This window comes from Mirounga angustirostris, unplaced genomic scaffold, assembly GCF_029215605.1.
Source record: "Mirounga angustirostris isolate CCGP_5_RB_7025 unplaced genomic scaffold, mMirAng1.0.hap1 SCAF_2, whole genome shotgun sequence".
Classification (NCBI taxonomy): Eukaryota; Metazoa; Chordata; class Mammalia; order Carnivora; family Phocidae; genus Mirounga; species Mirounga angustirostris.
In genome coordinates, this window is record NW_026991710.1 from 139,875,604 (window position 1) to 139,898,658 (window position 23,055).

Here is a 23,055-nt window from a genome sequence, read left to right on the forward strand (position 1 = left end):
TCCTCGGCCGCCGCGGGAGGCCGCATCACCGTCCCGTCACGGCGTCGGCGCGGCCGGGGCCGAACCCGGAAGTCGCCGAGCCCGCGCGCCCGCCCGTCCCGCCGCCGCCGCCGCCGCCGCCGCCCCGCACTCCGGCGAGCGCGGGAGCCGCGCAGGCAGACGGAGCGCGCCCGGCCGAGCGGGCCATGGCCGCGGGGGCCGCCGCCGCAGGTGGTGGCGCGCGGTGAGGCGAGCGCGGCGCCCCCTCTGGGGCGGATGGAACGCGGCTCGGCGGGCGGGCAGTGCCGGCGTCCGCGGCTGGAATGGTGCTGGCGGCGGCGGTCGGTGCCTGCGTTCTGAAGCCCAGGAGGAGCCACAATGGAGACGCCGCCGCTACCTCCCGCGTGAGTGAGCCGGCGAGCGGGCGGGCTGTGCCGCTGCAGAGACGCGCGCCGCTGCGGCGCGTGTCGCCGGCCGCGGGTGCTGCTCGGGGACGGCCGCCGGGAGCCGCCGGGGAGCGGACGCCGGGGGGCCGCGGGCGGTGGGAGCTGCGGGGCGTGACGGCGCGGTTCCCGCAGTCCTGAGGCGGACGCGGACGGAAACTCCGCCCGGCCAGGCAGTGACTTAGAACCCTGTCCAGGATTTCCAGGGAAGGGTCTCCCTGGCCCCAGGCGAATAGAAGATTCGGGATGGGGCTGGGCTTGGGGACTCTGCCCGTCCTGTGTGCGCCTCCCTGGAATGCATGGGTTGCTGGTGCCCAGCTTGCCAACCCCTTTCTCGGGATGGAGATGTGCTGCACGGGAGTCCGTTGAAAAAAAGGAAACTGGAAAGTACCAGACACCGGTGTCTAAATGAATTGGTCTTAGGTTGCTTGCTTCTCTGGATTTCTAGCAAAATTAATATCTGAGGAGCTTTTACATCACTCTAAATGAGCCACGGCTCTTCGGGGCATGTGACCTCTTTTACCTGGCACTGCAGAAAATTGTATCCAGAAACCAGAGCATCTTCTGTTTCCTTGGTACCCTGGGCAAATTAGTAGTGTAGCGACCTGCCAGGCACAGGTGTCTTTTTCCTTGGTACCCAGATACATTCAAGATACCGGCAACGAAACTACTTTCCAGAAATAATAACAGTTGAACAATTATTGTGGAAGATATCGAAGATTTGCATTATTCAGTACAATGTTATTTTTTTGGAAGTATTTAGTAAAAGTGGACTATAAATCCCCAGGAGTTTTGAAAATTTCAGCTTTGGTTTGCCTTCCTTAGGTTAACCTTTGTGAAGGAACAAGAGCCCTTTGAATCTGACTTTTCAAACCAAAGCAGACCTCATTCTGAGAACGGTGTACCTTTTCATGAGATCTTATTAATGGAGTCTTAGCGTTTTTCACTTAGATTTGGCCGGTTTCACACCATGGCAGTTGTACGGCACCAGCCTCTTGTGGATGTGTGGCAGAATTCCAGCCAAAATATGGATATTTGGCTTGGGCTGAATAATTTTTTGATGTTGAGTCCTTTTAGGAGAGCTAATAGGATCCTAGAACTACAGTTTCTAAAAGTGCCTTACAGAATTTTTAGCTTGAGTGGAACAGGTCATGGGGATCTAAGGAGTAAGATTGATGAATTGACCCTCCTGGGCTGGTAGAAGCAGGGGCTCAGTTGCTTCCTGATCACTGTGGTTTTGAGGGCTTTGTTTTCTGGTCATGTTCTTCAGCAGCTTTGGGAAAGCTCCGGAACCCCTAGGAAACATGATGGTGGACTGTTAGCATCAGTAGCGTGAATACAGCACCAGCACATGGGTTCTGTCCAGGCTTAGAGTCAATTAAGGCAGGAAACGTTACCTGTGTATAGACAGCACATAATATATAGAATATACCATGTAGGCATGTTATCTGTAGTAAATCTGCCCCCTTTATATCCCTTTTCTGCAGTCCCATTTTACTTTTGGAGCAGAGGGAACTACAGGAAAGAACGGGGGCTCTCAGAAATGCAGGTGAAAAAAGGGTGTGGACAATAAGCAGGCTCTGGAGGGAGGGAGTAGAGGCATAGAAAATGATTTAAATAGACATAATTGAAAATGAAATACGTGTGCATGCAAATATTGATAAACAAAATCTAGGACAGATCAATTAATCATAATTTTGGTATCTAGCACAGTTCTTTGGTATTGAGACTCCATCAGTAATGCTGGAACAATGGCAGGCTGAGAGGTGATGGAAAGCTAGGAATACCAGCAGGGAAGAAAGAACTGTTAAAACTTCTTTTAATCATGGGTGGCTAAAGTTGGTGAGACTTCTTCATTGTTCACGTTCACTTAATAATAAATACAAATAGGGTTTATTTTCATTTGGTCTATGTAGGATTAACCCTCAGTTCAGAGTTTGTTAGAATCAGAAATAGTTTTCCTTCTGACCCCTTGGCCTGTTTGCCTTCACTCCCATTAGCTCACTTTTCCCTTCCACACGAAATCAGGGGTGCTGTGTTTGAGAATTGCAAGGCAGTATCTTTTTGGGAAGGAGCTTTATTGGGCCTCACTGGGCTAGAGCTTGGTGGATGGAGGCAGTGGAAGTTATTGGGAGGGCTCAGTCTTTCATAAGGTTAGATTTTTAGCCTGAGCTTTAAGGCAAGGCAAGATGTTTGATGTGGGCTTAATATGCCTTGGGTGATGTGGTTGGAAGCAGGGATTCAGATCCTCTTTGGGCAAATGTCTGTTTGTTAATTCATTAATTCTGCAAATATTTGAATGCCTGTCTCTGCCTGGCACTGTGTAGGAGCTTATACTCGTGCTTCTTTTCTAACAGCCAGTTTCACGTTGTTTTCAAATCCCACCTTGCTGCCCTTTGGCCTGTTAACATATTGTCTTGGAGGGGCAGAGTTTCCCTAATTCCTTTGGGATAGGCTTGTTGAAATTAGGGTTTGATCTCTTGTACTCTTTCCACTCTTTGCCTCCAAGTTCTCCTCATCCTTTTTGATTTTCATATTATCATTGGGTGTCATATCTCTGCTTATTGTTTTTGCATCCTATATGTGGCATTTAGATTCTCCTGCATTTTGGAGTCTGGGTGATAGGAAGATGATGGGACATTTGCCTTTGATAGAACCTGAAGGTGTGTGACTAAAAACTAGATGTAGGGTAGTAAAGGAAATTCAGGTGGTAAACTGAGATGTGCAGACCTGACCTTAGGAACTTTTCACAGATTCTAGCTTTTATAGTTATTTTTGCAAAGGATTTTCATAATTATTAAGTTGAGGGAACACCGAGGTATAGGATGGAGTGCATTCCTTTGACCACCCCTCACTGAACAGTTTCTTAACCCTCATTTTCTTACTGGCTCCTCTTTCACAAGTTGGCTTTCTCCTTACAAGCCTTACGTTTTTGTTTTTCCTTCACAAAACTAAGCAAACGTGCCTCAGATACAACCATATCTTGGACCAGTGTTTCCACATCACTGCCATATCTTGGCATCGGAGTTGTTCAAGCGTAGGCAGACCAAACCTCTTGTTGACCATGTTCTAAGGGATTTAGACAGCAGAAGATGGGTTGAATTAGAACAGAGGTTTTCAGAATTTTGGGTTTCACTGACCTGTGAAGTTAAAAGAAAAAACTGAGGTCCAACACAGAATTGCTAAGTTTTTTGTTTTGCCTAGCAGAAAAAAAAATCGATAAAATAATTATCAACTCTCACCATCTTTTGGTAAGAGAGAGGACATTTTAGTGTCCCTTTCCAAATACAAAGAAGGACATTATTTCAGACTAAAGGATAGTCCTTAAATTGAATTAATTTAGTTTTATGAAAACTTACTACATTTTCCTTATTTTGTCACAGACCAGTAAAAAGTTCACGGAAGCCTGATATTTGTGATCCACTGGACCAGATGACCTTTAATGTTTTCTACTTTTTAGATTCAATTACTGTGAATTTGGAACCTTGACAGAGGTTACCCCAATATTCATTGGTTTGTCTTTTATAGCACATTGAAATGTATTCTTGTTTTTGTTTACCTAGACATGAATGTAAATTGGGCATCTGTCAGATCATAGGTGAATCTCCTCAGTGACAAAGATGTTTAAAATATTTAGGAGCAATAATGGCTGACAAGGTAATGTTGAGAGAAGACATGGATCAATGTGTGTTGAAGGAAGTGTTATATAAGGAAAATTCTGAGGTGTATTTGGGAACTTGAGAAGTGGATTCTGGAAATAGGTAACATTTCTGCAGTGGTCTAAATTTTCTGATGCTGGGAAATCACTCGTCCCCATCCCATTAAATAGGCCCAAACCTTGTTTCTGATGTATATTTCCTAATGCGCACAGTAGACATTCAATAAATATTAGTAAGTGTGCTTTCATGAACGTTACTGTAAATTTACTCACCTGTGGCTGTTATGGAACTGCATCAGGAATGTTTATGAAAACAACTGAACTTCTTAATTAAGATCAGATGGAAAATTCTTTCGAGGTGATACAGAGAATGAAAATTGCTTTCCAGATGCTCTTCCTTAGAATTCTTCCAAATTCCAAATGTATTTACTGTTTATAATAAGGGAGTTCAGGTTTTTCATTCATACTTACTGGATGCTTACTATGACCAGGCTTTGGGGATATCTCAGAAAACAAAGTCCTTTTCCTCGAGGTTGAAACTGATAGTGAACAAATATATAATACAATTACTGTAGTGCATGGGTCAGTATATTTTGTGTGTTAAGTGCTTTACTGTTTTACATTTCAGACTATTGACCTTTGCTGAAGTATTTTTTTGACAAGTTCTTTTCACTGATCCTGCCTTGAAAAATAAGCTCTTGCTTTCCATGACACTACTTTTTCTTGGTTTCCTCCTGTAGTTTTAGGTTGCTAAATGTGATTTTTTTTTTTTAAAGATTTTATTTATTTATTTGAGACAGAGAGAATGAGAGACAGAGAGCATGAGAGGGAGGAGGGTCAGAGGGAGAAGCAGACTCCCTGCCGAGCAGAGAGCCCGATGCGGGACTCGATCCCGGGACTCCAGAATCATGACCTGAGCCGAAGGCAGTCGCTTAACCAACTGAGCCACCCAAGCGCCCAGGTTGCTAAATGTGATTTACTTTATCTCGTTTAATCTTGTCAACACCCTTAAGGTCTCTATTGTCTTTTTTCAGATGGTAAATTACTTTTCATTGGTTATCAAGTAGAGGGGAAGGTGGGACTCGATCACTTTTTTCCTGTTTTACAGGGCTTCTCTTCTGTTACTGTTGGCGGTGGCAGTTCCTCACGAATGCAGGTCTTGGCCAGTTCTTTTTAATCAACTATTAATCACTAGGTTTTGGCTCCATCTATATCTTAAGCCTGGGCTCTAGATCGGTGCTTCGGCCTTGAATTTTCAGCTTCTTACAGAACGTCTACTCTTATGTCTCAGATGCAACATGCCTAAAACTGAGTTCTCAAACTGACTTCCCTTTATAACATCTGCACTTATTCAGTGCAATACTCATTCTTCTGGTCCCAGATATCCAAAGCCTTGGAATGGTCTCTGATTTCTCTCTCTCTCCTCATCTTCCACATCTTACCAGCTTCCAGGAACTGTAGAGTCCTGGTTTCAAGTGTCCATTCTGACCACTACCATTCTGATGAACAGATTTTATCCCTTGATACCTGCATTTTTTTTCTCCTACCTTTTCTCCTATTAACCTCCATGTGTTCTTTCCTCACCTTTCAGTCCACCTACTGTTTTGATCCCAACAACATCTTAGAGTCACATCAAATGACTTACCAAACCAGTTATCTCAACCAGATGATCAGAACCCTCTCTCATTTTGGCCTAATCTTATAGTACGTTCAAAATTATTATTTGCTTTTGACCTCCTAAAGTCAGCTCTGCCTTATCACAAGGCAGGAGTCTCCAGCCTTTTCCTATCCCGTCCCCAGTTAAAACAACTTGGAATTCTTCCAAGGCCCATGTGGAACCCTGTCTTCCTTCACACAGTCTCCCCTGTTTATCCCAATTCGTTCCAGCTGCTCTTTGCAATCCTACAGTATCAGTATAACCCATCATCTTGCACTTGTGTCCTGACTTGTGCCATTCCCTAGTGGTTTCAGATGCCCCTCCCCAGTTAGATGCTAAGTGGAGAAGTTTCCTGCATCCATCCTCCTGTGTATCCCTCACTCTGGTTAATGTTAGGGTGTGCAGTCGGCATGTAGGCAGTTACTGTAATACTGTAATAAACCTACTTGATTTATTAACAGCGATGGTTGTCTGGACTGTTGCTAACAACTTTTGATCGAATGTTGCATTTAAAAATGAGGAAGGCCAGTAAAATCCATAAAAATCTATCTCTATATTCAGGTTAGCTTCTAACCTCAACATTTTTCTTCTTAACTCTGTATTTACTTTCATACAGTATTTAGTGCTTGTACAGCTCCCTGAGGCAAGTAGGTGAGGTGTTATTATCTTTGACTTTCCTATTGCATTTCATATTAGACATATTTGTGGAATAACAAAACCTTATTTTATAAGTAAACAGTCTGAAGCCCAGAGAGGCCAAAGTTACTATACCCAAGGTCACTTGGTTAGTATTTGGCGTAGGCAGAACAATTCAGGTCTTCCAGCTGATTCTGGTCCTCTCCTAGTGCCTTTTCATTCAAGTGCTGGAAAATGTAGCTAGTCAACTGAATTGTCCAATCAAATTGCAGCCCTCTCTTACTAGCCAAGTGCTAGTAATCCTAGGAGAAGTGGTGAAAGAAAGTCCAGAAATATGAGTTGATAAAAGACATGAAAGTGTTTGAAGTGGATCATCAACCTCCTTCTCCCGATTTTAGCACATCATAGATATCCTGCTCTGACAGTGTTTTGTTAACCGTTTATAACGTATTCTTTAAAATAAGATTGATCTTGCATAAGACATACTTTTACCCTGGTCCCTTTCCTGGTAATAGTCACTGCCAGGGACAAAAAGTGCCTGATTGTGCTCTGTTTGTCATGTAGGTGGGAGGGAAAGAGGGAGAGAGAGCTGAGTTGAACTGAAGCAGAGCTTTTTACAGCTCTATTGTTCTACTATCAGAGAACAATTATATCCCAGCTTCCATCAACCTCTCCACTTCAGACATCCCAACCACCTCCTCCTGCCAGTGCTTCCCCACACTCTGAACATAAAGCCACACAACTAAATTCTAGGGGGAGAAGAGGGGACGTATATGATCTCTCCCTCCGTCCTCCAGTAGGTTCAGTGTTCTGCTTTCTTTGCTAATCCATTTTAGTAAAATTGGGCCTTTCCAGCTTTTCCAGCTCAGAGAAATCTGAAACATAACTTTCGACAGTATATGTACTATACTGATGTATTCAGGGATATTACCTTTTATTCTGTCACCATGCAAAGTTATTACCATATCGTTGACTATATTCCCTAGGCTGTACTTCTCATCGTCGTGACTTATTTTATAACTGGAAGTTTGTACCTCCTAATCCCCTTCACCTGTTTTGCCCACCCCCCCAAACCTTCTCCTCTCTAGCAACCACTAGGTTGTTCTCTATATGTATGAGTCTGTGTCTCTTTTGTTGTTTGTTTGTTTAGATTCCACATGTAAGTGAAATCATGTGGTATTTGTCTTTGACCTTTTTCACTTACCATACTACTCTTTAGGTTCATCCATGTCATTGCAAATGGCAAGATTTCAGTGGCAATATTATGATGTATGTTCTCTGACTAGATGGCAGGGTTTTTTTTCTTTCTTTTTTTGTGTTTGTCTCACAGATGCTTCCTATTCAGTTCCTAAAGGTCTTCATACTGAAGGTATAATCCAAATTCTTAAATGTCAGTAGGGCAGATGTTAACATTTTTTTTTAAGGTACATTTATTTGGTAATATGACTGTATGTTTGTAAATTCTAGTTAGTCTGTTGGCTCTGTACCTAAGTTTAAATTCCAAACACTTGAAGGGAATTTGCAGAGAAGGTCTCTTTGTCTTTAGCTAATTGCAAAAACTGAAACCACAACTCTGCCACAAACCAAAACATGTTTCCAGTGGAGAAAGCCCTCTATTTTTACAACCTGTAAGTACTATAGTGGTTATTTGGGTGAGATGAAGGATGTGAGAGTATTTTGTTGGGAAACTGTAGAGTGACATAACAAATACTAGTTAAAATATTAGTTATGGTTGAATCTCTACTTGTGATATCTTGGCTTTGTGAATGGGAGCAATGTTAGTATGATAATCAGCCTCTGAATGCAAGTTTAGCTAGGAAGACAGCAGAGGAAGTAGGAGAGATGTTGTAAGGTAATGGAGAAACTTCAGAGCAGTACAGCATGGATGGTGACTTTGAAAACAACAGCTGCTGACGTGAACTTGGCAGAAGTTTGTGAGTAATGGTGGGTGACTCATTGCAAGCAAGGGAGTCTTGCAGCTTTTGAGGTGAACAGGCAGAGGGGAGAGCAGAGATGGTGGCCACCCAGGGGCTAAATATTTGTGTCCTGAATGTGAAAATGTCTGGTGCCCTGTTAAATTTTGCAGCTGCATCATTCACATGAATTATAGCATTGCTTCTACCAGAAAACCCTAAAAACATGAACAACCCATATTTTCTAAAGTGTTTGTTCTCAATCTGAGTTGATTGTCCCAGGGTGGGAGGTAAGTGGGTGGGACATATTACATCACCTTTTTTTTTTTTTTTAAATTTTAAATTATACAGACCTGCCTTTCACCCCTACTCCTGGAGATGCTGTCACTCTGATATACCTAGTCCTATAAAAGGGGCTTGCCTGAATCTTCATGTGAAAAGGGATGGTTGTATGCAGTTTGAAAAAATTGCTTGGGTCATGCTGGTCCTCTCCCCCACCAATGGGAATCACTATTCCAGAGCAAATACTCTATATCTGAAGAAACTATACCTCATTTCTAAGATGGCCTCAGAACCAACCTCCACTTGGTTATGGATCTTGAGTCTTTGAGGGAGACAGCCCTATTAGAGTCTTTATTTTCTTCTTCTCTGAGAATTCATTTACTGCCAGTAGTGTGTTTTGGGGCAGAGTTAGAGTTACCTAGTTACCTAGTCTGAGAAGCCAACTTTGCCTGCAGCTGGAAATTTGCAGAAGAGTCAGTCACTGAGAAAGGCTTCAGGATTACCTATTATAAAGTGTAGCCATGTATTGGGATCCAAACCCTTGGAAACCTCAACTACTTTAGAGTATTTTTTTTTTTTTTTTAAAGATTTTATTTATTTATTTGAGACAGAGAGAATGAGAGAGACAGAGAGCACATGAGAGGGGGGAGGGTCAGGGAGAAGCAGGTTCCCTGCCGAGCAGGGAGCCCGATGAGGGACTCAATCCTGGGACTCCAGGATCATGACCTGAGCCGAAGGCAGTCGCTTAACCAACCGAGCCACCCAGGCGCCCTAGAGTATGTTTTGATAACAATAGGCTATTGGACAATTTTAAGACTGGTTACAGAGTATAGAGTTGGGGAAAGATTTAAAAATGAAAGAACCTTGAAAAAGTATCTCCTCCGGATAATTTAAAGAAGACAGTTCTCAGAATAAGAAGCTTCTCTGGAAAAGGCTAACTCCCTGCTTTAGAAGGGAAGTAGGGAGAAGGTATAACTACACTTCACTGGTATAACTTAAAGGTTAAACCTTCACCTCCCACTTACCTGCTTCCTAGTATATGTTCATTTTCTACATCTGTAGTTTTAGGCATGATGTGTCATTTTGTTACTCAGTTCTGCTTCTGAATGAGAGACTAACACAAAACCACATAGGAAGTGGAAAATTATGGAAAGGACTTTAGTGTTAAAATGTAGCCCTGCGTGGCAGGGTGCTGTATTTCTAAGTAGCTCTCAGTACAGAGAACACTTAAAAAAAATTCAATGTTATTTCTTACTTATTCCTTTAAGCCTTTGAATAAAGTCTTTTCTTTGTAGAGTTTTTGGAGTACATCAGGAAAAGCAGGAGCTGAAAATAGCTTTAAGAATGCCCCAATGTAGATATTGATTATTGTATGGTAGCTGTCTTAAAGTTAATTCTCTAATGCAGGAAGTTTTAATTAATAATTTCTTAAGCAAATATAAACACTCTTGACTCTTATATAATGATATTCTTTCTAGGGCTGATTTGCTTTTGCTTCCATTCTGAGCATTGAAAAGCCTTCTAATAGTTTTGTCAATCCTCAATATTATATTTCCCCTTTGTTGTAAACTCTTAAGTTATTAAACTAGAAGCAGATGTAAATCTTAACTTCCTATACATGTGGACAGTAAGTGTTATGTGGTCAGAAAGTTTGCATAGGTTGCATATATCTACATAATTTAATTTTTCCTACTATTTTCTTTATGAAAGGATGGTGGGACATAGCATTATGAGAATATGTCTTATACTGTAAAATGTTTCCCAGTCTCCTCGGCCAGATCTGAATGTTCTTTCATCTTTGGTTCCTAGACTTACTAGCTCCTTTTCTCAGGCCAGGTGTAACTCGTCCCTCTCTCCACATACACACACACACACAGAGGCCACGGGTAGTAGAGTGCACCATCCTGTTCTTCCACTCCAGCTGTGGGCTCACCCACTAGAGGCAGTATCTTGTACTAATTTATTTGTAAGGCCCCTTCAAAAACTCTCAAGGGATGGGGAAACAGGACTTATATCCACATCTAGTATGCAAACCCTGGAAGAATCAGATGCCTCAACTCGTGTTGATTCCTGGGGCTCCAAGGAATGAGCAAGGATAGCATCTATGGTTGATTATGGAGGTTACATTAATGTTTGAGTGCCTGGGTTTCACTGCTTCATGTACCTTCTATGGAATCAATGATCCTCACATTTCTATCCAGCTAAAATTTTCTTTCCAGCTCTAGACTCTAATATGCCAATTTGATATCTTCACTTGGATGTCTGATGTCTTAAAAGCAACATGTATGAAGACGAAGCTCTTGATCTCCCTACCCCCAAACTGGTTCCACCTGCAGCCTCCCCCATTTCAATTAATAGAGACTCTATCCGTCCAGTTGCTCAAACCAAAAAAACTGGAATCGTTCCGATTTTCTTTGACGTGCCACATACATTCTGTCAACAAATCTTGTTGGCACTACCTTTAAAATATACCCAGAGCCCAGTCGCTTCTCATCACTGCTCCTACCTCCACTGCTGCTGCCGTGCTCGGAGCCCCTCTTACCCCCTACTGCATTACTCTCCTAAATAGCTAACCCTCCTTCATCTTTGCCCATGTTGACTGTTCTCAACCAGCAGCCAAAGTGATCCTTTGAAAACATAAGTTGGATTGTGTCACTCTTCTGCAATGCCTCCTTATTGCCTTCAGGATAAAAGCCTTCCAGCATCTACAGCCCTTCATGATCTGCCTTCCCCTCTGCCCCTCTGCCCCCCTGCCCCAGCCCTGGTCTCACAGTTCCCGGAATACACGAGGCTCGTACAGGCCTTTGCTCTAGCTCTTCATCCTTCTGGACATTCTCTCACTCCTAGTCCTGCTTCAAATCTCACTTCTCAGTTGGGCTATTGATGCTCTGATGACTGTATTGACTAGTGCAAGTTGCATCACTCCATACTCTTGCTTCTTTTAACCCTGCCTTTTTTCTTCCATCCATCGCTCTTATTTTCTAATATGCTTCCTACTTCACTGGTTTATTCTGTGTATTGTCTCTTCCCTCTCTTCTCTCTCCTCTGCTAGACTCCAAGCTCTGTGAGGATAGGAGTCTTTTTTTGTTCATTGTTCACATGTATTCCAAGGGCCTAGAACAGTGCTTGGTACATAGTTGGCACTGAAATAATATGTGCTGAATGAATTTGTGAGAGAGAATGTTTTAAAAATGAACGATCCTTTCAAAATGGGTCAGAAAAGGAAGAGGTGTGAAGAGAAATGCAGCAATAGATAATGATGTTTCTCTGTTCTTTGTGTGATATATATAAACAAGTATGATTTTTAGGCTTAATTTGGTATCCTGATTTTTTTATTTAAAGCTTTATTGAGGCATAATTTACATGCCATAAAATTCAACTATTATAATTGTACAATTCAGTGATTTTTAGTACATTTCTGGAGTTGTTCAGCCATCTCCTCGAAAACTTCCCTTGTGTCCATCAGCAGTTAATCCCCCCTCCCTGCCGTGGTACCTTGATTTTATTTGTTAATTTTTTTTGCCCCCAAGTCTCAAAAGAATAATTTATATGCCAGTAGTAATATAGCCCATGCCCTTAAAAATTATGTTTAAATATGAAGTTAAGTATCATTGCTTAATGTAGGAAATGGTATTGAACCATGAGTGAAAAGAATGAGCTCGAAGAGTCAGACTGGCTTCAGTCTCACCCAGCTCTACTGTTTAGTTACCCAAATAATTTTGTTGCCTTTATCTTTTCATCTGTTAAATGGGGATAATAATAGTAATGAGTTCACAGAGTTGTTGTGAAGATTAAGCAAATAATGCAGGTAAATGACTTAGCACTGTGGCTGCTGTATAGCAAATACTCAATAAACTCTAGCTAACATGATTAATCTCTTGTTACAAGAGTAGGTCTGAAATATGTGGGGTAAATAACCTGGCAGGTGGAAAGCAAAATTCAAATCAGATTCTGAGTTTCTGAAGTTTGTATAAAATATGATCCTGTTCCTGTCTTGTAATATGTTTGTAAATAATATATGACTACAACAGATTGTTAAAAGCAGGTTAATTTCCAACACAGAAGATCATTTCTCATCATTTTTATTTTGAGTTGTCTGCCGAACCACTTTTACTGAATTTTCTTTGCTCATCTTTGACAGAGCTTTAACACTGTGGAGGTGATTACCCACTTTTTTTTGTTAAAATCATAGTGACCATCAGAAAATGTTCTGAATTGTGTCTTAATCTTACATTGGGATATACTGTGAGACTTCCTCTAAACGAGTTTGGGAGATTCATTGTATCTCTTGTAGCCTGATAAACCTGAACTAAATTATCTATAATAAGGTCTTTTCTGTTTTTTTGTTCTTTTCTTTTATGCACAGATGCACAAAGCAGGGTCATCAGAAGCCTCTCGATTCAAAAGATGATAATACTGAAAAACACTGCCCAGTGACAGTGAATCCTTGGCATATGAAGAAAGCTTTTAAAGTCATGAATGAATTAAGAAGGTATTGTTACTTAATATATGTGTAACCATGGGTCTCTTCCCTTTATTTTTCAGTTGTTTATACTGAATACACTCTTCATGCCTCATTGTTGCTTTGTGTGATACAGAGAACATTAAAAGCTTTTTCTGCAGATTTTTTATCAGAAGCATGAATAGTATAAGACTGCTTAGTCTGATATGGTAGCCACTGGCCACATGTGGCTAGTCTGAATCGAGATGTTCTGTAAGTGGAAAATATATAATGGATTTCTAAGATTTAATACAAAAAGGAATGTAAAATGTTTTATTAATAAGTTTTTAGGGCACCTGGATGGCTCAGATGGTTAAGTGTCTGCCTTCGGCTTAGGTCATAATCCCAGGGTCCTGGGATTGGGCCCCATGTCTGGTTCCTGGCTCGGCGGGGAGCCTGCTTCTCCCTCTCCCTCTGCCTATCCCCTGTTCGTGCTCTCTCTCTCTCTCTATCTCTCTGTCTCAAATAAATAAATAAAATCTTAAAAAAATTTTTTTTAAGAATATTGATTACATTTTGAAATGATAATATGTGGGATATTTTGGGTTAAATAGAATATATTATTGAAATTATTTTCACTTCTTTTTTTGTGATTAGTACAAGATTTTGACCTTGCATTTATATATTTTTTATATATCTATATCTATATCCCATATTTCTACTGAACTGCACTGGTCTAAGGTTTCTAACTTACCACAAAGAATATGGAAAGAAGACTGTCAGAGAGGAATACCTGGGTGGCTCAGTTGGTTAAGTGTCTGCCTTCGGCTCAGGTCATGATCTCAGGGTCCTGGGATCGAGCCCCGCTTCGGGTTCCCTGCTCAGCGGGGAGCCTGCGTCTCCCTCTCACTCTCCCTCTGTGTGCGCTCTGTCTCACAAATAAATCAATAAAATCTTAAAAAAAAAAGACAAAAAAGAAAACTGTCAGAGAAAAATGTGACTCTGGTGGTGGTGGTGGTGTGGTGGTAGTGGTAGGAATTTTGAGGATTGGTGACATGTCCATCGCTAAGGTAATTCTAGAGTATTTTGAGAGTCACTGATATGAAAGGAGTGACTTTAAAATTGATCAAGAGGTGCCTGGAGTGGTTATGATCTCAGGGCTGTGGGATCGAGCTCCGTTCCATGCTGGGTATGGAGCCTGCTTAAGATTCTCTCCCTCTTTCTCTGCCCCCTACCCCCAAATTGATTGAGCCACAAGTAATTTTTTTCTTAATTAAAAGACTAATGTATGTAGTAACAGTCTTGGTTTTCTTAGCTGTTTGTGAAAGACATATATATATATATTTTTTACCCCATTGTTCTCTTTGTCAAAGTATATATATTTAAAAGCTTGGACTACAAAGAAGGGAATAACTTATACTTTCCTTCGATCTGTCTGTGCTATGTCCTCCTAAAAGCCCACACTATAAGTCCATCATTTGTTTCTTCTTTACTTAAAGATTCAGTAAATATTTATCTGTTGGGTGCTAGAGATACAGTGGTGAGCAAAAACAGACATGTAGCTTATGGTTGAATGCAGGAAGCAGGCCTTAATCAGAGAATTACACACATAATTTACTGTAAATCTTAATGGCAGTAAGTGCTACAAAGGAGGGCTGCCTGGTGCTATGAAGGTGGATTATAGTGGTCAGGAAAGGCTTCCTTGGGAAGATAGAAATAATTGTGCTGAGATCTAAAGCAAAATAGAGGCAAAAGAAATGAAGCCAGGATGAGGGTGGGAGAGATTAGAGAACAGGATTCCAGACACAGGAAATGGCAGTGCCCAAGTCTGGTGGTGGGAGGGAGCTGGCCTCATTGGAGGAACTGAGGGGCAGCTGGGGTGCAGATGGCCAGGGGGGTCATGACAAGGAAGAAGCCTGAGTGGTCAGGTGAGGCCCAGTATACTTATGGTCTTTATACATTTTGGTCTTTATCAGGAGTTGTCATGGGAGGAAGCCATTGGAGAGTTTTAAGCGGGCAGGGTTGTGACATGATCAGATTTTCATCTTGAAAAGAACGTATTTGCTGCCAGGTGGAAAGTGGATTGGAGAGAGACAAAAAAGTTAAATTGACTTTTACATATTTGACTTGCTTCCTGGTCCTGCTCTGACAGCATTTTTATTTTTGTTTATTTATTTTTAAAGATTTTGTTTATTTGAGAGAGAAAGTGTGCATGCACGCACACGCGCAAGTGGGAGTGGGGAGCAGTAGAGGGGGAGGAAGAGGGACAAGCAGACTCCCCACTGAGCGCAGAGACAGACACAGGCCCAGCCCAGGACCCTGAGATCACGACCTGAGCCAAAACCAAGAGTCTGATGCTTAACTGACTATGCCACCCAGGTGTCCCTATTTTTTATTTTTATTTTTACTAATAATTTTTTCCCAAATTTTTATTTAAATTCTAGTTAACACATAGTGTAATGACAGCATTTTTAATAAGTGTGTTTTCATTTTAGTCTTTGGGCAGATATATAGGTGGGATAATCTAGCAGGTCTGGCTGTGCTGTTTTAGTTTTTTAATTCCATTGTAACAGTCGTTATGAGAAGGTAAACTGCAGTGGTTACTAAATAGACCTGCAAGAAAAGTAAGAAAAACAGGCTGGTCATCTTAAGACTAAGATTTTTAATGGCTCTTCTTTTTCTTTGAGAAGTCTAGAAAGACTGACTTTTTCTATGTCTATTCATAACTCGCCCCCCACCCCGCCTGTGGGGCGCAGTAGCCGTGGCCCTTCCACTGGTGTGAGTAGCTCCCTGGTGACCCAGGCATAACTCACTGCACGTCAGGGCAGGTGACACCTGCCCCTGAAGTGGATGACCCAGGTTTGGGGACAAACTCTTTGGCCTTGGGGCAGCTGTTTTACGGCTTTTAGGCTTAGCTATGAAATGAGGGGACGGGACAGGATGGAATGTAAGGTTTGTTGTTGCTTGGACATTCTCTGAGCCTGTGAGATTTTTTTCCTGCCTGCCTGCACCTCGTCCTGGGATTATTTAGCGCTAGCCTTCATGTACCTATTTGTCCCATTTTGGGTGTGAGCTGTATGGCTGTGAAATAGTACCTCGTTCTTTGTGTCACACCATCTCAGGAGCTAATGTGTCACCAGGCTGGTAGTTGATGCTGATTTTCAGGACAAAGAATGACCTTTGAACAGCGGGAGGGTTTTGGCTGCCCGCTCTATGACCGTGTGATTGTTTTAATAAAGTCACTAGCAGGTAGTGTTTTAAAAACTAAACTCTCTTTGGGGTTCATCAGAACCCTTTTTTTGGTTTGTTTTTAATGTCATTCACTTCTCTCTTACTCCTTAGGGCCCACTGAGTAATTAAAAAAAAAAGTCTCTAAAGAGGCCTACTCCTTACAGCTGGAAATCTTATTTCCTGCCATTGCATCAGCTTCCTGCTGCCAGGAAGGGGTAGCTAAGAGTGGGTTTCCTGACTTCTGGGAAGGGAGATCTTCCTTGTTCTTACCACTCTGCTCTTGTGCCCTCACCTCTACCTGGTACAGTAACAGCCGGATGGTAGGCACTATGTTTATGAACCTTTGGCTGATGGAAGTGATTGATTTTTGGTTTTGTTTGGCCCAGGTACAGCTCCATGTCCTAGCCCAATATGAGCTTGAGTAACTTAAAATTACTTGGTTTAAAAACCCTGCAGTCCCTTCTAAACAGTGTATTCAACAAGTATTTGTAAGCAGCTGGTTCTCCTTTGAAATCAGCTCGCCTGCCCAAGAGGCTGTGCGGGAGCCAGAAACAGTGTCAGACTTGGCCCATTCCCAGCAAGCGTCTGGATTGCTGCAGGAGATGTCCAGAGAAGAGGATGAGGTGGTGGAAGATCGTGGGCCGAAGAGGATTTTCACAGGAGAAATCTACAGCGGCCCACAGAAGTGGTTTCTGCTGGGCCTGATGGCGAGCAGTAGGATTCATACAAAGGACAGGAGAGGAAAGGCAGTTCCTGGCCTGGATAATTGCATGAGCGAGGGAGCGGATAAACAGAACTTGTTGGATAAAGCGAATCAAGAGTTCATGCTGGGGAGTCAGTGGCTAGGAAGCGGGAGAAGGACAGAATTGTGCAGGCTTAAATAGCGGGATGAATTTGGACTTAATCCTGTGGGCAGTGGGAATCAGGGAAAGTTTTTGAAAAGGGGAGCAGCGTTGTAAGATTAATGATGTTGGAGGAACAACCTGGCAGTGTGGTGTAAGGACAGGTCTTTTTAGCAACACATCTCTGGCAGGAAATGCAGCTCTTTCAATTTCCCTAGCATGAATTGGTGGGGGTAGGAGTTTTTCAGAACACTGACATTTTCAAAATCAAATCAATAGATCTTTACAGAGGGCTTATTATGTGCAACACACTGTATTGGGTCTGTGGAGGAGACAAGCAGACTAAATCTCAGACATGTTTTATTGAGAACATTATGTTGTGGCTTTTTGAGATGACCAAAAAAAGGAATTGTCAAGAGGTAGCATTTTGCCTTCACAATAAATTTTAAACAGAAAAACTTCAGTTTTGTAGGTCATGGGATAAGACTGTATTTGAGCTTTAAAAATTTCAATGACTATTAGTTGGGGCCAACCTGTTACTTCTTTAGAAGGAAGATTATTTTGATCCTTAAGTTGTATTTAGGAGTTGAAAGTTTTAAGTAAGGATAAATCATATGAAGCAATTCAAATGCTCCCCCATACATCACATATAAGTCATAAATATTTATTGGTTCAGTTATAATAGCAGTTCTTACGTTTCGAAAGATAATTTAAACAAAAAAGCCTGAAGCTCTCTCTTAAAGGAGTGCTTATTGTATTTTTCCTCCAGGACTTTTAGACATTGTGGATCCAGGTCACTAGTAGGGTTAAATTATCTGTTGTGCATCTTTGAATCTGTTGTGCATCTTTGAAAACTGTGAGTTGTGGCTCTTTAGTTATTTGTATTCTGTTGCTAAAATGGCAAGTGAATTAGAGAAAAAATTTAAGTGAGTCTGTCTCTTCATAGCTTTATTACTGTTTTAAAAGAGATTTTAGGAAATTACATATGTGAATTTTTTGTATTGCTCTAATACCTATATTTTTTCTATGGTAAGACATTGTGAAGTTCTTTTGTTTTCATGTTGTACTAGAGTAGAATATAAAACATTCCTTGAAAGATAGAGCAGTTGGGAAGAGCCCCCAAATCAAATAGACTTGTTTATTTAGAAAGTTTAAGATATAGTTTGAAACTTCAAGTCTCAACTAACTGGTAATCTGCAGAGTTTCTTAAGCACATGTGATTGATCTCTTTTTAAGTGGTGTTTATTGAGCATGGATAGAATCATTTAACATTTCAAAGAATATGAATAATGGATAGTAGTGAAGTAGTTTACTGACCCAGTTTGTTTCTTTTCCCTTTCTCCATGTTGTTGAATACCTACCACATGTGAGAGAGTGTTCTGTTTCAAAGCTCGCTTTCACTAGGCCGTCTTAAATCAGAAAATCAGAAGATCTTACTCTGGCTTTTTTCTTTAAATTATTATAGCTAAGAGTACTCCTGATTTATTTCACCAATTTAAAAAAAAAACCTTTTAATGAGGAAGTTTCCTTTGTATACATCCTACATTTTCTACCACATAGGCTTTTCATCTGCATGTTCAGAAACTCATCACTATATTACTTTTCCCCTGAAATCCCTCACCTTCCTCATTTCTCTCTTCTCCCTCTCCCCACCAGCTTTCCTCCGTCCCTAATATCTTCTTTCACTTTATTTCTAATTATTCTTTCCATCTTCTCCTCTCAACTGTGGTCCAGTGTTCTTGCAGTCGTCAGATCTGAAGATCTTACCTTCCCTTCTCTGAGGTATTCGATGACATGCTTTCCCCCACGTCTTCCTGTGGCTCCGTTTTGTCATTTTTCACGTCATTGTGCTGTCTCGATTCTATTTGAAAAGAATAATATTCTCTATTCTGGGACCCTTTAGTAGTTTCAGGCAGTTTCTAAGTCACTGACTGTAGTAGTTTTCCCTAACTTTCCAAATTGAATGTCACCACTTCCTGCTTCCTGCTTGAAAATCTCCGCAGGTACATATCTGTTGAGGGGGCTGTGCTATTTTTCAGGACTTTTACTATGATGGTGACTCTTACTAAACCCAACATCTAGGTTTTTCCCTGTGCTTACCAGCCAACAGAAATTCAAATTCATATCAAAATCAAACCATCATGGTTTTAAGAAGAAGAAGAAGGAAGACAGTGGTGACACTTGTCATGGAGTTCTGTTGCTCTTCGAGATTATTGACATTACAGCCAGATTGTATCTCCCTTGTCTGTTGAATGAAATTGTCAGTTACAGGAGGTTTGGTTAAATATGACATAAGTCAGCAGTCGGGAAGCCTTTCACCTTTAAACCAGCTCATCTCCCCACCCCACCTCCCTTCGTGCCGAGGAAAGTACTCCATGATGCAGCCATGTCCGGAACAGCATCTCTGTGTCTGGCTCACCCTCTGGTTCCTGGCCAGTTTTTAATTTCCTTGGCTCCTTTCCTTCTTGCCTTGATTTCTGACCCCTTGTCTGATTTCTTTTTATGTCTTGCTATTGTTTCTTTTATTCTAACACCTGATGCTGTTCCAGAGATGACTTTGGGCACATTCCTGGGCTATAGTTTGTGGTTCGCCCATGGACTCTGGCTGACAGCTCATCTCACCAGCCTGGTGCTTTGGCTGTTCCTCTGATTCCACTCCATGTGGCAGGAGTGCCTCCAGGTTTTCCTGGTACCCGAGGGAGACAGATGGACAGATGCCATGTGATCGCCTCACCACCCCCACTTCCAGTAGAAAGTAAATTCTTGTTTAGGTGACTGCCAATTATTTTTGACCTCAGAGCCAGATGGCCTATTTTACTTTGAGAAAATAGATACACAGCAGTGATAGGTTTTTCCAGTCTTGGGAATTGGTCACTTTATATCAGAAAACTAAAGGATGTCTTGGTATGTCCGGGCATGTTTCATTAATTTTCAAAACAGTATCTTTCCTGAGAAGGATCAATTTGCATGATGTTGTTTCATTTAGGAGATGGAGTGCCTTTCATTTTTCTGGGCAATTTCAGTTTTACATAAGGCCTGTGTAATTGCTCTTCTCCACATTTGAGCTTAGAGTCAGCTTCCTTTGCAAAGCCTCCTTAAGGTTGGGCTTGGCCTCACTTGTGTGTTCCTAAACACCTCATACCTGCCCCATCTTAAAAGTTATAGGTTTGATTTTTATAATTACCTGCTAGCTTGTCTGTTTCTCCCCTTTAGACTGTAAACTCCTTGCCGTTCATGGACATTATCTTGCTATTGTAAATGAGCATAGTGCATGCTTGCTTCGGCAGCACACACAGTAAATGAACATAGTGCTTGGTGCACAAGAACTCAGCTTAAGGGGCGCCTGGGTGGCTCAGTGGTTAAGCGACTGCCTTCGGCTCAGGTCATGATCCTGGAGTCCCGGGATCCAGTCCCTCATTGGGCTCCCTGCTCGGCGGGGAGTCTGCTTCTCCCTCTGACCCTCCCCCCTCTCATGTACTCTCTCTCATTCTCGCTCTCTCAAATAAATAAATAAAATCTTTAAAAAAAAAAAAAAAAGAACTCAGCTTAAGGTCAGTAGCTGAAGAAGACTCTTCTGACCGCTCGTCTGATTTAGTTCCTCCCATAGCACCTTTACAACGATGTTTTCCACTTTATCCTATAATCTTGGCATTGCCAGTCCTTTCTGCTAGACAACTTAAGGGCAGAGATGACCTTGCAGTGCTTTGTTGAATTTGATTTTTCTAAATATTCTTGGAGAGGTAGTGCTAAAAACCCACTAAAATTAGGCCTTTTATAAAGTATATACAGAACTTTAAAAATTGTTTCTAGTATATAGTATGTCAACTAATAAATTGGTATTATTTGATTTGTACATTTTATTTCCTGTTTTAGTCAAGCTTTACCAAGTTTGAAACCGCATGGCTTTAGGTGGTTTTGTGTGGTGGTTAAAAGGCTTTGGAGCCAGACTCCATGGCTTTGAATCCTGGCATTGCCACTAGTGGGGACTTACGGCTGGTTGTTCATCTTTTTTTTTTTTTTTTAAAGATTTTATTTTATTTATTTGACAGAGAGAGAATGAGAGAGAGCGCACATGAGAGGGGGGAGGGTCAGAGGGAGAAGCAGACCCCCAGCCGAGCAGGGAGCCCGATGCGGGACTCGATCCCGGGACTCCAGGATCATGACCTGAGCCGAAGGCAGTCGCTTAACCAACTGAGCCACCCAGGCGCCCTGGTCGTTCATCTTTAACCTTGACTTCCCCAGCTATACATTTTGGGAGTAAAAATCATAATAATACCTACCTCCTAAAGATTGTGGTGAGGTCAGAATGAGATAATACATGCAGGTATAGCTCTTGCATAGTATTCTCCTGAAAACACCATGGACTTTTCCCACCCTGGTTACTTGTGAACCCATGGAAGTCACAGACTTGCAGAGTCGTTTTATATTCTCCGAGCAGACAGTAGACTTTGTCAGTTTTCCACAGTGGAGGACTCACAAATGGGTGACCTGAGGCCACCTTTGATGACTCTAATGTGCGACCTGCCTGATGTCTCATACAGCATCGGGAGCCATGATAGTGACGCCCATGAGCCATACTTCAGTCTAAAGGGCATGGCAAGCTCATCAGCAGTGAGGCCTGGAACACACTTACCACCAGTGCCGTGGGACTCCTTTTTCTTAGTTTCTCTTGGACCGGAGGGAAAATAGATGCCAGTAGGGTCTCCGAAAACTTTTGGTATGATCTCCGCAGAAACAAGTTTGTAAGCAGTGCGGAAAAGTGGAAAACGTCAAGGACTTGGTGAAGCTCATGTGAAAATGTTGCTTGTGAGCTCCTAGAAAATTACAGAAGCAGACAGGCCATCCTTGTAGGAAATACAATAGTGGAGGAGGGGGGCCAAGTGTGACCTATGTGTGCTCTACATATAAATTCAGTGCTTGGGTATTTGAGGTGTGGAAAGGACTTTTGGGTTCACCACACCTGTTTCAGTCATTAATGACATGACGACCGGTAAGGTGGGTTTTAGAGTTGGAGCCCTCTTGCTTGTTCTGGAAGAAGCGTCAGCACCACTTTTTGCCAAAAAGATACTCTGTGACATTCTTACTTAGCTGGAGAGTCTCATCTAGCAGCTTGTGTAGAATGTAAGAAGTGTTCACCACATGGTTTTGAATGACTTAAAATGGATATTTCAGAATTGGAGGTATAATTATGTTTGCTGAATAATGGTTTGTTTTAAGGTAACAAAATGCTTTTTAATTTTGTATATGGTAATTTTTTTAGCCTTGAGGAATGAGATAATTTTCACTGGTAAAAAGTTCTGATTAAGTTAAGCTTCAAGTGTCTTATATGCCTTTTAAATAGCAGGTGTAATTGAATATAATTTTACCTTTGCTTGATGACCAGCATCATTTTAAGTATCTTTTTTTTTTTTTTTTGGTACTTTGACCCAATTTGGTTTTCTACATATGTTTTATTTTGTCTTCATCTTTTTTTTTTTTTTTAAAGATTTTATTTATTTATTCATGAGAGACAGAGAGAGAGAGAGAGAGAGAGGCCGAGGGAGAAGCAGGCTCCCAAGGAGCAGGGACCCTGATGCGGGACTCGATCCCAGGACCCTGGGATCATGACCTGAGCCGAAGGCAGACGCTTAACCATCTGAGCCACCCAGGCGCCCCATTTTGTCTTCATCTTAACGTCAAACTGCCATCTGCCACTTCTGCTGATGTTGTTCTTAATTCAAACAACCTCCCCTTTTACAATCCACTGATGGTTTGCTGCTAGTAATTTACTTTAGGTTGAGAAATCAGTAATCAAATTGGGAAAGATTGGTCTGTTAAACAAAGGCAAGATTCTGAGTGAGGGCCCAGTGCATGTCGGGCTTTTGTCATGCCTGTTTTCTGTGTGCTTCATGTTTAGGAATTCTGTTTTAAAGGATCGCAGTTTTATTTATTTATTTTTTAAAAAGATTTATTTATCTATTTTAGAGAGAGAGT

The 23,055-nt window shown here is 41.7% G+C and overlaps 1 protein-coding gene across 5 annotated transcripts in view; it reads left to right on the forward strand.

The window, feature by feature from the left end:
- Window positions 1-206: 206 nt before the first annotated feature.
- The window catches only part of KLHL2 (kelch like family member 2), a 106,423-nt gene continuing 83,574 nt past the window's right edge, over window positions 207-23,055 (forward strand). For 4 of the 5 annotated variants that reach the window (XM_064585231.1, XM_045880181.3, XM_045880182.3 and 1 more), the window contains exons 1-2: window positions 207-383; window positions 12,935-13,060. In XM_064585231.1, the coding sequence (XP_064441301.1) occupies window positions 358-383; window positions 12,935-13,060 (152 nt within the window). In that variant the 5' untranslated portion in view covers window positions 207-357. The remainder of the gene's footprint in view (window positions 384-12,934; window positions 13,061-23,055) is intronic. The other variant, XM_064585232.1, reaches the window with a different exon arrangement.